Below are 11,508 nucleotides of genomic sequence, written 5' to 3' on the forward strand. Positions count from 1 at the left end.
TTTTCTCCAATTTCCTTTCCAGCAGTACTTCAATTCATTCATTGTCCCTACTGAATTAGTTTCTGCTCTCACCACGTAACCTTGTTTTCCACCACAACCTGCAGACCTCTCAGACTCGTAATTCCCATTCAGCAATTCCATCCACTGTTGTCTATATAGTGGGAAAGAGCCATAAAGATGAAAGAATAGGGAAACATGGGTAGAAATGAGGGAGAAGAGGGTATTCACAGTGGACTTAAGGCTCCCTCTGCAGTCAGAGGCAGTCAAATGTATGCATTCCTACTCACTGCCAAGAGATCTGCTTCTCTCCGTCAGGAACACAGATCTGAGTCATGCTGTCTTCCCTAAAGTAACCCAACGGTGCCTTCCTCATGCATTATCTGACTCTAAAGATGTTCCTATATCAAAGCGATGCTTTTCTGTAGCTTGAACCCAACTCCCACCACTGGTCATTAGTGGAAATGGGTCAGAGTGCAGCTGGCTCCATCAGCAGAAATTTGAGGACGTCACAGCTCTTGGAGGTTTATGCCACTACACACACAGTCAAAATCTTGTTCCCTCTGCCCCACACTAAAAAGCGGATCTTGATGATTAGTCAGTAGCAGAAATGCCCTTAAGCATCATCTTGCCCAAGTTTATGTTCTCAGGAGTGATTCTTTCCTAGAGAACTTCACTGCTCATCTGAAAGCAGGATCTATGATTCACATGAAAGTCAAGAGGCACTTGGGCCATCAAGCAAGCCGCGCTCTGTGACAAAGGATGTGCTTAGACAGATAAAATCAAGATGCACTAAGTTACCTGCATATGAGGTCATGCTGTTCCAAAAAAACCAGCTCAAACTGAGATGAGTCCATAACATTCACAGAATCATAGAACGGTTTGGTTTGGTTTGGAAGAGATGTTTTTAAAAGGTCATCTAGTTGACCCCTCCTGCAGTGAGCAAGGACATCTTCAACCACATCAGATTGCTCAGAGCGCCATCCAACCTCACCTCGGGTGTTTCCAGGGATAAGGCAACTACCACCTCTCTGGGCAACCTGTGCCAGTGTTTCACTTAGTTTAAAACCATTACCCCTTGTCCCATCACAACAGACCTTGCTAAAAATATTGTCCCCATCTTTCTTATAGGCCCCTTTTAACTACTGGAAGGTTGCAATAAGGTCTCCCTGGAGCCTTCTCTTCTCCAGGTTGGACAGCCCCAACTACCTCAGCTTGTCCTTGTAGCAGAGGTGTTCCATCCCTCTGATCATTTTTGTGGCCCTCCTCTGGGCCCTCTCCAAAAGGTTCCTGTCCTTCTTGTGCTGAGGATTCCAGAGCTTGACACAGCACTCCAGGTGAGGTCTCACCAGAGTGGAGTAGAGAGGCAGAATCATCTTCCTCAACCTGCTGGCCACATCTCTTCCAATGCAGCCCAGGATAAAGTTGGCTTTCTGCGAGCACACGTTGTCAGCTCACGTCCAGCCCTTTCATTCACCAGTAATCCCAAGTCCTTCTCCACAGGGCTGTTCTCGATGACATCATCCCCCAGCTGGTATCGATACTGAAGATTGCCCCAACCTAGGTGGAATGCCTTGCACTTGGCCTTGTTGAACCTCACGAGGTTCACAGAGACTCACTTGTTGAGCTTGTCCAGGTCCCTCTGATGGCATCCCATCCCTCAGGCACTTTAACTGCACTTCTCAGCTTGGTGTCATGGGCAAACTTGCTGAGGGTGCACTCAATCCCACTGTCTATGTCAGTGATGAAGATATTAAACAGCACTGGTTCCAGGATGGACCCCTGAGGGATACCACTTGTCATCAATCTTCAGCTGGATATTGAACCACTGACCACTACCCTCTGGATGCGATCATCCAACCAATTAGTTATCCACCAAGCAGTCCACCCACCAAATCTATAACTCTCCCAATTTAGAGGGAAGGATGTTGTAGACCATGTCAAAGGCTTTACAGAAGTTCAGTTAGACGACATCCATAGCTCTTCCCTTTGTCCACTGATATAGTCACTTCATCATGGAAGGCCACTAGGTTGGTCAGGCAGGACTTGCCCTTGACAAAGCCATGTTGGCTGTCCCAAACCACCTCCCTATCCTCCATTTGCCTTAGCAGAACTTCTAGGAGCATCTGTTCCATGATCTTCCCAGGCACAGAGGTAAGGATTAAGCTAGCTTAGATATTCAGACTGTCTAACACTCCTCCATATTAGGCATACATATGAAAAATCACGAGTCGTGTCAACATCAGAACTGAGGATCTAATGTGGAAGCCAGATACAGAAAAAGCAACTGAAAGGCAGGTTAATACTGCACTGTCTTTCTGAACATGATGTGCTGAAGGAACCAATGAAAGCAATTTCCAACAGAAGAAAAGCTAATAATGTGACATATATTCAGCATCAGTTCATGTGTAGTAAGGTGGAGAGCATGTACTTCACATTATTGCAGTAAATTTCTTGAAAGCTAAACATTGTCTAAAATTATATTCCTTCTACTAAGCATTAAGTAATTTGTAAGCAGTGCTATCTTGTCTTAGGTACTTCTGTTTCATTTTTAAAGAACAGAATAGAGGCCAGGCATACACCACTATTTATCCACTACTTACGGCAACCAGGCATACACCACTGCATCAGGTGATGATGCAGTTACTGCTGTTCCACCTCAATACCAAAGGACTGGAATCCTTTAGCCTCGCCAGCCTCTAGGCAGTTCAGTTTCAGTCACTGAATTAATTATCCAGCTGAAGTATGTGACAGTTACGTGATCCTTAGATTCTGCAGGGAAAAAAAGGTAAATGATTCTGAATTTTTAAAAATTGTTTGCAATGAAATTTGGAGAATAACTATTAATTTCTGGGGATTTTGCAGAGCAAGATAGTCTTTACATTTCAGAAGCTATTCACAAAGCAGAGATTGAAATAACAGAAGATGGTACAAAGGCATCAGGAGCTACAGGTAAAACAAATATACAGGGTTTACTTCTTACTTCTGGAGCGTATCACTACAGAAACAACTACTAGTCTTTTATTAAAAAAAATGGTAGCATTAAAATGTATACCTAACTTTAAACTTTTTTATTTAAACACACCCATTTTGCCTTTATAATTGCTCGTAAGAACCCTGATTTTTTTATCTCAGACTACCACATAACAAGTCAAAACCAGTTTTACCAGCCTAGGGAAAATCCAGTTCGAGAAAATAAACCACTTTTCTGTTAGTTAAATCTGTTTGCTGAGATCACAAAAGCAAGAGAATGGAAGAAGGTGACTAACATTTTACCTATAGCTCCTGAACTGTTAGCGGGTTGGTTTTTTGATGATAATCTCTGTGACAGCATTGAAGGTAATGACGGGGAAGTTTTGTCTTCGAGAAGATGAAGACAGGCTTGCTTCTTACACACTTCAAAGCATGACCTTCACATGCAGTAGCTTCTGCCAACAGATCACTTCCGTGGGAGAAGCCGGGGCTAAAATTACTGAGCTGTGCAATCCACACATACACTTTTTTTTTTTGGTCACATGAGCGTCAAAGAAGGCCTCTGCTTTTTTGCTTCCCTTTTGGAAGCCTCAGATGCTCCAGACGTGCTACAAGTCAGCATGAAAGGCAATGGAAGGCCTAGATCCCTGGGTGGATCACGTAGGCATTACTGCCACTTGCTTGCTTCTCTTGAGAGGCTGAATGTGTCTTCAAGCTGCTCAAACATCATCACAGCAGAAGGGCGATCATTAACCACATCTCGTCTTCCTGCTTCCCTGGGCAGTGCCAACTGTAGATGTGCTCCATGTGCACACTGCAAACGCTGGTGGTCCTTGACTGCAGATCAGGGCAAGATCTGGGTCTCCCCCATTTCTCCTCCTTGCTTTCAGGAAGAAATCCAAGAGGCATGTAGGGACAGCACCTCAGTGCATCTCACTGCAGTGCCCGCGATGCTGGGCTGCTCTGTGAGGCGCGCTTTCTCTTGCTGCAGACATCCCACGGCCACAATGTCAAAAGGAACCTGAGCACAGCTAGTGTGGTGTAGTATTCCTCTAGCAACGACTCTGAATAGGACACATGCTGTACATATGTGGGTGTACAGGGAAAATTCGACGTAACTAAGTTAACCTTTCTGCAGAGTTGTACGGTTTAAATTTTATGACAATTTTAATCTCTACTGGGGCATTAGTATTTTTAGTAATTTCTCTGGTAATTCCCATAGAAAATAAAAGCTTTTAGGTGGCTTCAATTACATACCAAAGACTAATGGTAATAGCAATCAGACATCAGACTTCTATCCTGTTGAAACCAGTGCCAAAACTCCCCTTAACTCCAGTCAGACCAAGCTAAGAACCTGATTTTAAAAGGTGTAATTACGTTCATTGCTTACTTTAAAAGCTCTGGATCGAGTCACACTGGGGCTTGAAAACTGAAATAGGCACCTTTTTTTAGAGCACTGAAATAGTGCCACTCAAACTAATTTTACTGAGTCTTACTGAAATTTTCAGTTGAGTTCCATTGTTTTAGCTGCTTGTTAAAAAAAAAATCCAAATCTGCTTTTTTTTGTAGATTTGGGGGGGGGGCAGCGGGGGGTTGTTTTACAATGTATTCTTAATACTCTATAGCTACAAGGAAGAATTTATTTAAACAAGATGTATTTTAATAATAGCTGAGTCATCACAATTCTTAAGGACTCTTTATTTAACCTAATAATTAACTCACAGAGAGGGCAAAGACCGAGGATACTTCGGTTTTGTGAAGATCTCTCACAGAGAAATTACAAGATGACATAGCTATTTCTCTGCTGTTTGTCTCCCATTTAGAAAAGGAATTGGTTTCTTGCTTATCTTTTTTACAGAACAGCATAGTTAGGAATTGGCTAACTAACGAGGCAATAGCATGGTATGACTTCGGCAGTTAGGGCCGTGGTAACAACAAAAATCACATTGCCTTTGAAATCCAAAGCCCGATGGACTCACTTCAGCAATGAAATACAAATGAACTACCTGCACGTAGTCTCGCAACACTTGTTCATTCACCCAGACTGATTTCACTATTGGATAAAATTGTTGTTTAATTCTTAAGGCAGAGAAGCAACTCAAAACTTGAGGTACTAATCATCAGAGCTTGAGGGCCCTGTACAGAAAAGGGAATGAACACGGACACATCTTACTAATGCTTTCTTTGTTGCATTACAGCAATGGTATTACTAAAAAGATCTCGAACGCCTGTTTTCAAAGCAGACAGACCTTTCACATTTTTCCTGAGACAAGCTAACACAGGTACGCCCGCTCTCTGTTTCAGCAGTAGAATCCTTCACAAGTAACACTGAAATCAGTTAACAGCTTCTTTGTAAATACTGTGCCATTCATCAGACCAGGAAATGCCAACAACCATAGAAACAGTTTATGGTCTTTAAACCACAAATAATAGAGTTTAATTTCTTTAAAAAGAATGCACAATAATCATAAAAGTCAAGGATGCCAGATGAGCCTCTTACACACACACATATATATATATATGCAGTACATGCTCAAAAAGATTTCTACTGTTAATTATAGGCCCTGGAAAGACCTTCTAGGACTTAAATGCCCAAGGATTAGGGACCAGCCTCCACAGGGCAATTTAAATTACAAATGCACTGGATCAGCTGGATTAGTATCTAAAGAAAACACAAATCTTCCCCTATAAATGAGTCCTGCCTGTAGGCACCAGGACTCCAGGGCCTGAAACTCCCCATATCAATCTCTACCTCAGCAGCTTCTAGCGGCATAGCTCAGAAATTCTGAAGAGACCAACATGCTTTTGCCCAGCTACAGCTCGGAGTGTGCACAAGCATGTTTCTCTTCCCTTGTATCTCAGACACCTCCACCTTCAGGAGGACTGCCGTTTCACACATTTGGACTCTTCACTAAGTATTGTCACAAGACATTCAGGTTATCAAAAAGCCATGGATATTCACTGTATGTAATCAGGTAACTTAGCTCTGCAAAAAACCTAACCCGAATCTTCACTTTTGCAAGTACTATTAAAAAACACATTTCTTTTGCAACCGGTAACTCTTTTTCTTGTGAGCGAAATTCCCCAGTCCCTGCCACAGACAAAATTGCAGAGCACGTCTGAAAGAGTGAAGCATCGTGGTGCTCCTTTGCTTCAGTATTAGACTGTATGTCTCATTTCTGATGTCCAGTCACATCAATTACTACAGGATCTCTGCCAAAGGAAAATACCATACAGCTCATTGGCAATTATAAAGAACTGCATTATGCACCGTTTAGCACGTGTTTGGTCCTCCGAAGCATCAGGCCATCTCCAGCAACTCCTACCATCATCAGCAGTGCAGTAAATTTGCACCTGAAGTATTTTCCTAAAAATCCTTCAAACCACCAAGTTTCTCTTTTAACTGGGGTCACATCCATTTAGATTTTCTGGGAACATAGAGCCATTTATAGGGTTCGGTAAAACACTGGGACTTGGCAATACAACCAAAGAGCATAATTTTTCTTATCTGCTTCCAAGCAACAAGACTGTTCTCTTCGTCAGTGAATACCTGTGTATGTAACATTCTGTTTTAACAACCTGCATCTTTCGACAAAAATGCAAACACATCTTTTTTAAAGAGAAAAGCACTACCTTGGTGGTGGTTTCTTTTTAAATACACTTTGGCAATCATTACCATTCAATGAATAAAAAAAAGTATTTTTACTTGGCAAAAGCAGGATAAAAAAAAGGCACTGAAAGCTGATTTATGAAACCTGAGCCATAGACTCTTCTGAATTAAGAATAAACTTATTTCAGTTAATAAAACTGCTCAGTTTATAGTATAATTCATATAAACAGGAAGCAAATCAGATTGTAAAACAGCATCTTATAGAACTATAACAAAATATATATCTTCCAGCTATTCAAAAGTACATTGTTATAATTTAAGCTTTTTAATGCAAAAAGTGTAAACTGAAAACATTCAGTCACTTTGTTTGTCCAGACTTAGTGGCTGAAGTTACTCAGGTATGAGAAGGGCAACAGGTAAACAAGGTCTGCTTTTAATACATTTTATTAACCTAACTAGAGATACGTAAAACTTACTATCCCCATAAAGTTCACAATGAATCTTTACATAGACCAAAAGTCTTCATTGCATCAGTCTTCTGGTAATAGCAGAAATATATTTTTCAATATTTAAAATAGCATAGTTCTGCCTGAAATAATTGAAAAAGTTCAGGAGTTTTTAATCTAAGTTTCAGGTTTGAACACATTCCTTTTGAAGGACAGACAAGATAATGGCAATACAAACAAATGAACCACAAATTCATTGAATCTGAGGCAGTGGGTTGTAATAATCTCTTCTGTAACTACAGTATCAACACAAAGGAATAGATTTAGGCTCTGTTTTTCTCAGTTCAGAAGTGAATCTTCAGCCAATGGTCTGAGTAAGTTTCAGATTTTGGCAAATTTCTGATTTGGGCTACCAACAATTTGGAAAGGCCTTTTTGTTCTTAATACAGAAGTGCTGAAAATATTCTAAGGCAAGCCTGCAATTGCACTTGATTTTCCATACAAGCAACAAATGATCACAGATCTGCTAGTTCTAAGCTTAATTTATGTATTTAAACTGCACTTTGGAAATGTAGTCCCAAGCTGAAGTAATGTTAATACTGTTTTCATTTACAGGTTCAGTACTCTTTATAGGAAGAGTTACAAATCCTTCACAGTAAACACTAGACAAATACACTGTCTTCCTTTCCTCCTACGGTGAGCTTTCCTTCACTGAAATTAAAGGCTATATTATATGTATTTGAATTGTGGATTTGTCATTATTCTGGATGTGCACGCGGGACAGCACTTCGTTCAGTATGCAAGGCCACAAGTTACCATCCTATAATAGCTACAATTCAGTACTGGCTTCCTTTCACTCATTCTCTGAATAAGAACAGAATATTCAGTGATATAAAACTGCTCTTCGTTCTTTAACACTGATACTAGAACGTATAAGCTGTGGAAAGGGAAGGCAAAATGAACCATTCCAATAAAAACTGTACACAATCCTACACAACGATTAAAATAGAGCTTTTATTGATGGAATAACAAAAGTGCTTTTCTTAAATATTTTTCAAAATACATTTATACAACTTACAATAATATATCCAAAATAACTGTATATACAAAACATTACCTTGTTTAATGTATGTGCTTTTTTTTTTTCTTTTTTGAAAATTACAAAGCAACTTTTTGGCAAAGTTCAACCTTAAGAGGTGACAGTTTTGAAGGTTGGATTAAGAAAAAATAGAACCTGAGGGAAAGTGACACTTAAGTCCATGACAAGCAAGAAGTTCTCCATTTAGTTAAATAAAATGTTTTTGTAGTATTTTTCACATTACAAAAATAACAGAAGTGAAAAAAAAGATGATGGATACTTTTCTCATCATTTTATAGAGCAGCTTCTCATTCTTTCAGGTACAGGAACTTGAGATCAGAGTGCATGTCAAAAATGAATGCAAGTAAGGACAGCAGTGCCCTGCTGTGGCTTTCTTTGATGTGCGTTGTTTCTTAGCTGCTGTTGATATGGTTGACCTGATTGGATCTGCGATGGATTTCTTCCAGAAAACTCTCAAGCTGTTCTATCAGCATTCGTTTTTTAAACCTGTATTTAAAAGAAAGCATAATAATGGATGCACACAGTAATACAAGAAACACTGTTCACTAAATTTTTATTGTTTACTGTTTTTATTGTTTATTGTTCACAAAACTCTGGAAATCTTAGTTATTAATTTAGGTCCAGTGCATGATGAGGTATCTATATAGCTCAACATATGTATATACACGGTCTCCTAAAGTTCTGGTAAACTGCTAACTTCTTTTTCCATTTAATGAGAGAATACAAAACCGTGCTTACTACAGCCTTTTCTAGCACATTGCTGAACATCACACACCCCTCAGAAAGCCAGGAAAAAGGGAGTTCAGTGTTTGCTGCTACCAGAAGTGAAGGTCTGAAGTACAGAGACAAAATATATGCCAAAAGAACTATAAATCCTACAGATGGAAATGGCTTTTAGGGATTATTTGCATGCTATCATGGAGCGTTTACAAAAGTTAAGTGAGGTTGGTACTGGTGAAGGAATACTCATTACACAGTGCAGAGATTTCCTGAAAATACAAATTAAAAGTTTGAGAAAGAAATTAAAGAAAATACAGACGTAATCCATAACTGGAGTCTCTGCAGTTCTATTCCAAATTGATTACATAAATTTGATCAGCAGACCATTTTGTCACCTTTGCTTACACCCCTGCCTCGGCACACACAACCCCCTGCTGTTCCCAGCTAGCCCTCCCCCTTGTGACACTTCCACATCCGAGAAGTCTCTTCTGACTGCTGCTTTGGCAGCCGTACACACACTCAAAGATAAGCAGCAATGGAACTCAACTTGGTACTACTCTGAACTATACACAGAGTTCAGTCCTACAACCTTACCAAACCCCAGCAAAAGCCTCTAGTTGTGGCCAGGCCTCCCAGTCCATGATCCTGGCTCACAGAAACATGGCATCTGCCCTAATTCCCAGACCACAGACCTCCCCACAATCCCAGCTTGACTATGGGGAAACAAGCTCCCATTCCCAACCACTTCCTATCTCATTGAATACTCATGGACCCTTGCCCATTCTTCTCACCACAGTTCTCCTCAGTAATCCCACAGAAACCCCACACTTCAAGTATGGCTTCCCCTCCATTCTTTCTCTTTGCTTTCATAAGTATTCCCTGCTTGTTGAAAAGTATTAACCTGGAAAATAGACAATTATTCCTTCTCATTCCCTCTAGTAAAAACATCAACTTAAGCTAATAGCAAAGCACTCTACTATAGAACAATCCTAGTGAAAATTTAACATGCTCATATTCTGTGCTAGTGGCTGAGCAATGCCTTCAAGCCCTGCAGAAGCGGCTGTACAAGTTAAAAGCAGACATTTCACAGAAACTTAAAACCTGGCAGAAAATGAGGAAAAAATGCATTGCTAACTATTCTCACATTACTGTTGGCACACGAACTCAGGTTTACAGTGCACTATGTCAAGCCCTTCTGTACATCTCACTGAAAGATCTTTTCCAAATGCTGAACCCTTCAGCAAACAATTTTTCCAAGGCAACAGAAACAATGCACATTAACTAATATTGTAATTAACAGAATTATGCATTGACTCTAATTCAACTGTTCACTCTGCTAGGAATTAGTACCCTTAATAATAAAACTCCCTTGAGTAGTTCGAGCTATTGATTATCATTATTATTTTGATATTGGTTGTACTAATTCTTGCCAGCACTTCTATCACAAGTGGGTATCGCTCAGCTTTTCGTCTAGGTGCACACTCTGGGTTTTGCTATGAGTACTAGTAGCTCCAAGCTCTTAAATGGGAGAATAAATAAAAAGGAATTGAATTTCTTATACTGAGAAGCTGGTTCATTCAGAGAATTGTCAGGTTTTACTCCAGACGATGCATCAGAGAATAAAGAATAAAATTACTTATTGCTAGTGCTAAGACCATAAATGGATTGCTATGCCAACTCCAGAAATACTGAAGACCTCTCCACTATATAGGCTAATCCCATTTAGCCCTTTCCTAAAAAATTCTTCATTTTTTGCATCCAAAGTTACAGCCATCTATTGGGAAGCCATGTCTCTTTTGTTCAGTAAGGACACTTAAGTGCTAATACTACCCACCCAGGCTGAGCCAAATGTGTATCACCTAGCATAAGGGAAGTTCTTTGTCAAAATATAAATAGCAAAGGATCTGAAACTTAAGATGTGGTATCTCCTCATCCATAATATTTTTGTGATAGACCGGAAAAAAAAAAAAAAAAAATCCATTATCCGCCTCATCTTGATTTCTGCCTCTCAAAAGTCATAACTTTTCTGCCATCAGAAGAAGAACTGTGGGGCAGTTGGTTTCCAAAGGAAGCTGAAAACCGTAGATTGTTTTAGAAATCTTGCTCTTCCCTCACAACTCTCGAGTGGATTAACCTCCAGAATTGAACAGGGACTGACACGTTGATGTTGAAATGCTCAAGAGCTTTCTTAAGTCTGATTTCAGACTCAGAGATCCTTGGAGCAAGGGAAGAGCAGGTATCCCAAATTTTAATTGCATTCCATGGCATCTCAAAGGACAGCTATCAGTTAACAAAACAGGACTATCTTGACAACTCTGGAGAGCCTAGAAACATTTCCTGCAGCAACCTTGGTTAAATGGGAGAGCTTGTCTGGATAAGGAAAGAAGCAGAGAACTGCATAGTGATTGTAAGTAGTGTTACCCAGGTGGATAAAATGACCACACTACAAAAACCTGACCTAGGAGGGAAGAGGAAGGAGAGAGATTAAGATATTCCTACACTCCAATGAATAAAAATTAAAAGCTCAATAACAGTCAACAGAAACAGAATTGCCAACTTTTTCCACCAGCAGACACAGAAAACTGTTGGCCACCATAGGCAGAAGACAGGATTTTATTTTGATGCACCCAACAGCAACACTCAACCACTGCCAAATTTTGTAG

General features: G+C 40.1%; 2 protein-coding genes across 2 annotated transcripts in view; one reads left to right on the forward strand and one right to left on the reverse strand.

The window, feature by feature from the left end:
• SERPINE3 (serpin peptidase inhibitor, clade E (nexin, plasminogen activator inhibitor type 1), member 3) overlaps positions 1-6,093 on the forward strand; it is a 21,520-nt gene extending 15,427 nt beyond the window's left edge. The window contains exons 6-8 of the mRNA XM_010133595.1: positions 2,863-2,949; positions 5,169-5,252; positions 6,059-6,093. Of these exons, the coding sequence (XP_010131897.1) occupies positions 2,863-2,949; positions 5,169-5,252; positions 6,059-6,093 (206 nt within the window). The remainder of the gene's footprint in view (positions 1-2,862; positions 2,950-5,168; positions 5,253-6,058) is intronic.
• Positions 6,094-7,973: 1,880 nt separating this feature from the next.
• The window catches only part of INTS6 (integrator complex subunit 6), a 7,874-nt gene continuing 4,339 nt past the window's right edge, over positions 7,974-11,508 (reverse strand). Inside the window, exon 5 of the mRNA XM_010133594.1 lies at positions 7,974-8,611. Coding sequence (XP_010131896.1) covers positions 8,518-8,611 — 94 coding nt within the window. The 3' untranslated portion in view covers positions 7,974-8,517. The remainder of the gene's footprint in view (positions 8,612-11,508) is intronic.

This window comes from Buceros rhinoceros, unplaced genomic scaffold, assembly GCF_000710305.1.
Source record: "Buceros rhinoceros silvestris isolate BGI_N320 unplaced genomic scaffold, ASM71030v1 scaffold303, whole genome shotgun sequence".
Taxonomy (NCBI): domain Eukaryota; kingdom Metazoa; phylum Chordata; class Aves; order Bucerotiformes; family Bucerotidae; genus Buceros; species Buceros rhinoceros.